The sequence below is a fragment of the Mya arenaria genome, chromosome 14, assembly GCF_026914265.1.
Source record: "Mya arenaria isolate MELC-2E11 chromosome 14, ASM2691426v1".
Lineage (NCBI taxonomy): Eukaryota > Metazoa > Mollusca > Bivalvia > Myida > Myidae > Mya > Mya arenaria.
The window spans coordinates 40,582,732-40,591,030 of record NC_069135.1 but is presented as its reverse complement, the minus strand read 5'-3'; the positions used below and the strand labels follow the sequence as shown (position 1 = coordinate 40,591,030).

Sequence of the window (8,299 nt, the reverse complement as noted above, 5' to 3'; positions counted from 1 at the left end):
CCAAGCCTTAAATCTTAGATCAACATGTACTTGGGGCTATGTGTAATATCAATGAGAACTATAAATAATGTTCAATTTAGTGCCACTTATGATATTTCATTCCACATAATGTTCTTTAAAACCAATATCCTATGTTATGATAAAACCATTGCCAAGTTGGTAATTTAAAAAGACAAGAAATTATATCTGGTCAGGGTTTGACATAGTCTTTCTAGACATCTGGACTTGTTTTGCAGTTACTTTGAACAATAAATACCAAAAATCATGTTGTATTTAAAAATGAGCTAAGTGCCATGCGATGATTAGTTAAAAAAACTTTGTATCGAAAAGAAAATATCACGGAAACATGCAAATTATGTCGAAAAAAAGAACAGGGACCGACTTCGGAATACAAACATTCTATATACAAAGGATAACAATACTTTTTTTAAACCAACTTCCCTGGTTGTTTTCTACTTAGACCGCACGCTTTATTCGCTTTACGTATGAATTCACAAGACATTTCGAATGCGCGACGGGCACCGCGGTTAGCTGATACTGGTTTCATTTCGGATAAAAGAGAAAGAGGGTACCAGTCTATCAATACAGAGCATTGAACGGAAAAATTTCGATGCGTACTTTTCCAATATGTTCATATTCTTATTGCATATAATCTGACCTATGCAAGAACATTCATGTAGTTGACCCGATTAACTCACTCGCTACGTATGCATTTCTTGTGCTTCATTAAAAGAACATACAGTTAGCTTGAATTGTTAGGAGAACTATTATTATTGGATGCTTTCATTGTTATCAGTTCTTGTACTACTTTGATTATTCAAATTCGCTAACCGCAATCCAATCAAAATACAGCGTATGAATACATTACGTCAGTGAACCCCCAGATGCGGCTTGAGAATGCAGGTATCGCGTTTATGGCTATGAACTAGGCCACAAGTGCCCTTGTCCAAAAAAAACCTGTACAAGGATAAAACAACATAGCTAGAAAGAGCTGGATATTATAATATAACATTCTCATGTATCGCATTCAGCAGATAAAACAATACAGCACTGAGACGACGACATTTGTACAATAACATACATTTCAAACTTTGCAAAAGATTAAAAGGGCAGTTTCTTCCACGCTGTTTTACATCTGCATCTATAGGTTTATTCATAAAAGATAATATCAATATCATTGCACCGGTATACAAATAAACATTCTGTACAAACAGATGACACAAGTGTCATATTATTTATGTGAACGAGCGTCATCTTAATTATTCATTGGCATCATAATAGTTTTATTAAACTACAGTACACTCAATTTGTAAACGTCCGCATTCATTTAATATTCAAAAAGTATAACTTCCTTCTGAAATATAATTTATGAGCTATTTTAAGATTACGCGCACTTTTAAAAAGTTTTTTCATTTATTCATTCTGACAGCGCGTTCTCCAAACCCGGATGTAAATTGTGTTCATGGAATAACAAGACTCGAGATATATTCATTCCGCAGGTGAATGCCGAAATGGTAAGTAGGGACTTTGTATTATTCATTAAATAAAATCATTTCATTAAAATGCGTTGTGATATATTTTCGCAGTTATTGAGTATAGGACTTTTTATCATATTTGTAACACTGAAAAAGAAAAAAGAGACTTTAGTTATTATTCCATTAACAAGGAAGTAAATACATTTTCAGAAAATAAGACTGTGTTTGGGCGAATTTAATGCCGAGTCGAGACATGTCTTGCATTTCAAAAGCGCCATTACAAAACAAACATTAATTGACATAAATAATAGTGACATTCTAGAACTATTCTACATTATTCATATTTTGTTTTTAGAAAATTTGCATGAATGATATTAGGAAATCGACAACAATTATATTCCAACCCTATGTATGTTTTTCTTCTGTCGTTTTCTGTTCCGATATGTACGGTGGTCTTCCATTCTTGTCTCTGCATTAAATTCAAAACATTGGAGAATTTAAGATTATTTGATTTTGTTTTTCAATAGTCAAAACACCTCTTGGTAGCAGCGATCGATTTCGGGACAACGTACTCTAGCTGGGCGTTCTCATTCAAGCATGAGTATGACAGCGACCCGACGCAAGTATCCGCCAAGCAATGGCAAGGACATGAGTCGCAAAAAGGTACCAATATTTGTTTTTCAGCTATGTTATTGTTTGGCTTATTTTACATGGTTTGAATTTCGATATAGGTCAAGAATTTCAAGAAAAGGAGTATAGATTGCGGACCTAGGTAAAGGTAAATCTTAGCATATATTGAATGGTTTGAGATTATTAATCGTTTTATTGTTTTGGCGTATAAAAGCTAAAGGTTTATAAAATATCACATTTCGGAATGCATCTTTCCGCATTTGCCATGCACAATTTTTTTCAGGCCCTACTTGTGTTCTGATAAAGCCTGACGGGAAAACATTGGATTCATTCGGTTTTGATGCTGAAGCCAAATACACCGAACTTATTGAAGAAGAAGAACATAACGACTGGTACTTTTTCAGGAGGTTCAAAATGAAGTTATGGAATCAGGTACAGCTTTCCTTAACAAGAATAGTAAAATTATGCACAATTGCAATCTATACTTCAACAAATGCTTTGGAATACCTTTTTTTTTTTTCCTTGCGATCTTCTAACGTAAAAATATCGACTTGCTTTGCTTTACCCGAAAAACTAGTTCCACGAATAGGGATAGACATTGTAGTCAAAAACTTAATGTTTGTTCAATGGAAAATATCAACAAAACAAACGAACAAGAAAAAAACAACAGAGAGTACAAATTTGATCCAAAAACAGTACTTCATTACATGTTTGTTTTTTTACGCAAAATGTTTATTACGTTTACAATATTGAATGTTTGTGACTTTATTAAGCCTGCACTCAGTACTCAGTCTTTACAGAATTTTCTATTGCTGTTAAAGATATTCACAAATCAAAAAGAATAATCAATATAAATCCACACGTTCATTTCATTTCAGAAACTCATTCGAAATTCGAAATTGGAAGATGAAAATGGTCGGAAATTATTGGCAAGGACTGTTTTTGCGTTGGCCATAAAGTAAGTTATTGTCCAGCTACAGCCGAGTTACATGTTATATGTTATATTATAGAAGCTCAGCAAGAGGGTGCAGCGCCTCACCTTAATTTGTTCTAGTAGACTTTTTCACAGCAATAGTATATAAATGCAGAAACTACACTATAATGTACCATTTTAGGCTATGATTAGCCACTTTACTCTTTCCTTACCAAGTTTCGAGCCTAATTCTTTGATTCCAAGAAGAGAGAGTGGGCGCGCGCTCTAAGTTCGGACACCTTAGTGCGCTAGAACCCGCCCAATGTATTTTACAATGCTTTTAATGTTTTATATCATAGGATACATGTTTATTCATGTGTCTACTTGACAAACCGGTTATCATTGTTATATTTAATCGGAGTTGGAGGCTACATTGTATTCAAGCGTGTCCAGTGCCATAACTTACAGAATTATTCAACAAATTGAAATATTGGCATTGTATAATTACACCTTTATTGTGTTAATAGGTTCCTGAAGGATGATTTATGGGATGTGGCCAACGACCGAATAGCGGACGCAGTGTTACAAAAAGAAATACACTGGGTTTTGACAGTACCTGCCATATGGGACAATGCAGCAAAACAGTTTATGCGTGAAGCTGCCGAAGAGGTAAGAGGGAATATCCAAATGGAGAGGGTGTTTAGCTTATTTACCCTCACCTTCGAGTGAAAAAAAAATCAATCAAGAGCAGCAAAATATACGGTATAATTTCAGAAGCCATTATATTTACTTCTGTGTAACGCTTTAATCTATTTGATATTTGAAAAACTATTTGATATCAGACCCTCATTATTCTTAAGTTTCTGAGAAAATTCCAGGATTCAGTGGTCAGTCTCGAGCATGTGGAATTAACCATGGTTATAGAAAAAAATCATAGCTGATGAAACAATTCAATGTGGAAATTTGAATTTAACAATATCTTAAAATTATTTGGTGGCTGCACTATTTGTGTCAGTCTCCCCCTAAATTAGTGATAATGGAATAGTAGTGCCTCAAAAACTTATAATCATTATCAAGTGCCTGATAAATTTTCATTACTATATTGGTACATAGGCTGGGATAAAATCGGACATGCTGTCTATTGCACTTGAGCCGGAAGCTGCTTCACTTTTCTGTCGACATCTTCCGGTTGAAAGGAGTGGGGATGAACTCTCTTTGGGATCGTTGCGAGCAGGAAAACAGTATCTTGTACTTGATGCTGGAGGTTTGTTGCAACGTCTTAAAGATACGTCATTACGGTGTGTGTGACATTTCACATACTCATTTTTAGGTCCACTGAAAAGTATATTTACCTTTTCCTATTTTCCTAAATTCAACAAAAACGTCAACTACTGATGTAATCTTAAGATACGAAGTCAGGATTTTTCTCACGTGCATAAACAGTTCATTACGCAGATCCTTTTCACTGTAAACCGCTGTTCCTATTATTACCTATTATTACCCTTCGCATGTAAAGTTTCGTGAACGCTATTCATTCTCAAGCGAACTGTCTTTTCCTCTTAACCGCCTGGACGTAAACCGTCATTTACGCATACACATAACATTTATTTAATAATGTATTACTACAATGCATAGGTGGAACTGTCGACATAACGGTTCACGAAGTTACGCCATTCGGTGACGTCAAAGAGCTGTACAAGGCGAGTGGTGGCGCTTGGGGTGGGACAAAAGTTGATGATTCTTTTGAGGAATTCTTAGCTTGTTTGACAGGTATTTTAAGAAATTAAAACGAAAAATAAGTGCGTGTTTAAATATGTAGTTTAAATCATTTATTAAAGCTTTGTATAGAAGATGACTTTAACACATGTCGCCAATGATATCAATAACGTTCTTACATAAAGCCTAAAAATATCCTACCTACCAGCAAGTGCCTTTTTGGCCTTTTGTAAAAGCTGGTTGAACACATTTTCAAGGGATGTCAGGAAGTACTTACTTGGTTGCTAAGATAAAAAAATATATGAACCAATGAATATACAAAACAGTTTAATTTTGTTTAAATGAATAGTTACGGTAATTCCACCAAATAAAATACCAGATTTTATTCCAATGTAAAAGCTCTAAAACATGTTTGTGACTATTGAAATTTTAGATAAAACTGTTGTCAAAAAATTCAAAGATGACCACTTGGATGATTACCTAGATCTTCTTCGAAGATTTGAGGTGAAAAAAAGAAACATTGACCCGGACAAGGATTCAAAAGTCGTCATGAGCATGCCGCTTTCCTTTTTCACAACTGTCAAAGAACTTCTTAACAAAGATTTCAAAGAAGTTGTTGACCATTCATCCTACTCGAAACAGGTATGGTAAATTGCTTGTTTTTCTTTTATTACTCTATAGTATATAGCACGTAATCATATTAAACATATAAAAAGTAAAACTTTATATCTCTTAATTCCAGGCCTATCGGTTTGTGATTGTAGGTCATGCATAGTAATTCAAACAGCAACGTACGTTTTGGAGAACACGTCTTACAGGCGTACATTTGCAAGTTAAACTATACTCCTGATTATTGTTACTTCTATTCTTAAAGGTGTCCCTATCTGGAGAAAAGCTGAAAATGGACCCAACAGTTGCTCGAAACTTCTTCAAAGATTCGATCGATAGCACGATAGAACATGTGAAAGATGTTTTGCAAAAACGAGAAAACAGAGGCGTAGAAGCAATCTTGATGGTTGGTGGGTTTTCTGAGTCGAAAATGCTCAACAAGGCAGTGAAACAAAATTTTCCTGGATTAAAGATGATCGTTCCTAATGAAGCTGGTCTGGCAGTTCTTAAGGGGGCCGTGGTGTTTGGACATGAGCCGAGAGGAATTTCTGAGCGAATAAGCAAATATACGTATGGAATTGCAAAGGATTCTCGTTTTAACTCTAGCAAACACCCCGAATCAGCGGAGTTCACTGACTCTGACGGTGTTAATATGTGTAAGGACGTCTTTGATAAGCATGTAGTAGCCGGACAGTCGCTGAAAGTCGGAGAGGCCCAGTCTGAACAAACATACGTCACAAGACCAAGTCACACGTCAACTGTGACAATTAGGATATTCGCAGCAAAAAGTAAAACTCCTTTTCTTGTTACTGATCCAGGATGCAGACTGGTTGGCAAATGCAACATTCCCATGACTGGTACCGGAGCTGACCGCAAAATTTTAGTAAGAATGATATTTGGTGGCACGGAAATCGACGTCGAATGTACCGAGAAAGCCACTGGCAATGTATGGCATATTCCGATTGACTTTTTGTCGTAGAAATGTATGGCGATGAGCTTGTAATTCTTAAGTCAGTGTGCATATTACAATATACACTGTACATGCACTACAGTATTATGTTTGCAAGAACTGTTGCTTTCAAATAAGTACGTATACTGCATCAGACAAGCAAATCATAATGATTGGATTAAATAATATAATGTTGTATCCTAATTTAATTGTGCTAGAACACAATACCATGGCGAGGCAAACTATTGGGTGGATTCCAAGAAAACAATGCAACTTTATTCCAAGAATTTGCACTATTTAACAAGCTGCGTGTTGAAATATTTGATTCCCAATGTTATATCAGACCTCTTTGTGCTGAAAGTCGATTTTATTATATACTCACTGTAGACAAACTACATTGTAAATATTTGATTGTATTTAGATGATAAGCCTTGACACAAATGTAAGCTTGTATACTACGCTTATGTCGGTTCATTTCTCATTTAATACTCTCGACAATGAGTGCTATTTCGTGTAACCAGAGAATATACTAATGTTTATCAAAATATGCTGTTGAAAGGGATTGGACACCAGCTGGTCCAAAATTCGGCAAGTAAAGTATTTTCTCAAAACAAGCCTATAATTGTCAATGCGCGCTTGTATGAAGCCGATAATACATGTTTACGGGATTATAAGATTAATTATAAGATTAAACGCATCATACATGTTGCTGTCTCATCTGAGTGTCTACGTTTAACAATAGCGCATAATGGTTTCCCAGTTTAAATCATATCTGTTTATGAGTTCAGATAAATATACAGACGTTATTTTTAGACTAACTGGGATTTACGTGGTAGACAACCACAGTAAATTTCAAATTGAAAAAAAATGCGAAAGATACATGTGTCGTAAGCGATGTCACACATCAGTAAAAAAGATTCAATGCGTTGTACACTACGATGTCAATTGTATGTTAGTTGTAGACAATTTCTTTTTTTCTTGCAATTATATCGTCTGATGTCTAGCAGTGCCGTAGCTACACTCGAGTGCCTCGGTGTGTTTTGTGGGGCATATAACAATTTCTATAGCTCTAAAAATAACTCTTTTCGACTTACTTCATTCGCCTCAATGTACACAAACCATTGACAAAAGATACTCCAGAATGCAAGGGGGTAGGCATGCCTCTGGACCCCCATAAACCCTTCTGCCTCGGTGTATTTTTAAGTCTAGCTACGGCACTGTAGACTAGTAATATTTAGGTTTCACTTGTTTGTTCCTTAGCATGTCTATCTGCCAGGTATGCACTTTTTAGAAGCTTCTGTGTTGTTGTTTTTTCATAATGCCTGTAAGTGGTAAAATCATAAATTCAAATGTTTGTATTTGTGTGTCCTTTTATCACATTTAGCGATTTTGATTTGTTATCTTAATGAGGCTTGGGTTGTCGACTGCATTGGTGCTATATCCAAATATTAAGCATATATATCTAAATGATGACCTATCGATATCGGAATTAAGTGGGTATGATTGTTCTATTCCTCATATCAATAGGAACTTGCTCCTTCTAAAGTAGAAAAACATGCAATTCTCCAATACCGATCCTTCATATGTTTGGTGAAATAGATAAATGCCCCATGTGAAATCCGAATCTGCAAAGATCATGGGCGTTAAGTATGACCCCCACCCCACCCCACCCCCGATTAAAATTCAGCACCAATAAACTTTTTTTCATTTTAAACCTTACTTGTTCAATTTTATAAAACCGGTGTCAGAAGCACATGTAACGAATTTAATCAAAATTGATATATTAAGCTGAAACACTTGGAAACTTTTCTGACTGTTAAAATAAATGCAATTGTTAAAGAGGAACATACTCATGGCCTTTCAACATAAATAATAGCATTCAAGCTCAAAACAACGGTCAAGTTATCGATTTGGTCAAATTTTATTAAATATACTGTACCGACAGATCCCTACTTAAATATCATTCATGCCGTGCTTTTAATTGTGTATCATTATCCAAGAGATGGC

At 35.3% G+C, this 8,299-nt stretch overlaps 1 protein-coding gene across 2 annotated transcripts; it reads left to right on the top strand.

The window, feature by feature from the left end:
• The first annotated feature begins 1,411 nt into the window (after positions 1–1,411).
• On the top strand, positions 1,412–7,766 carry LOC128216467 (heat shock 70 kDa protein 12A-like). 2 transcript variants are annotated; one of them, XM_052923042.1, is made up of 9 exons: positions 1,412–1,514; positions 2,003–2,138; positions 2,389–2,537; positions 2,984–3,063; positions 3,546–3,687; positions 4,132–4,282; positions 4,654–4,788; positions 5,168–5,376; positions 5,609–7,764. In XM_052923042.1, the coding sequence occupies exons 1-9, from the start codon at positions 1,512–1,514 to the stop codon at positions 6,320–6,322; spliced, it is 1,719 nt and encodes a 572-aa protein (XP_052779002.1). In that variant the 5' UTR covers positions 1,412–1,511; the 3' UTR covers positions 6,323–7,764. The 2 variants fall into 2 exon arrangements, with proteins under 2 accessions (XP_052779002.1, XP_052779001.1); XM_052923041.1 differs by lacking the exon at positions 1,412–1,514 and adding an exon at positions 1,825–1,884 and having other exon boundaries at positions 5,609–7,766.
• The last annotated feature ends 533 nt before the right edge of the window (positions 7,767–8,299 follow it).

Bases quoted from the DNA above. Each gene is read 5' to 3' on its own strand.
- LOC128216467 (XM_052923041.1), top strand. From the start codon at position 1,840: ATGAATGATATTAGGAAATCGACAACAATTATATTCCAACCCTAT. The intron at 3,688-4,131 runs GTAAGAGGGAAT...ATTGGTACATAG, and splicing joins TGCGTGAAGCTGCCGAAGAG to GCTGGGATAAAATCGGACAT. The intron at 4,283-4,653 runs GTTTGTTGCAAC...TACAATGCATAG, and splicing joins TCTTGTACTTGATGCTGGAG to GTGGAACTGTCGACATAACG.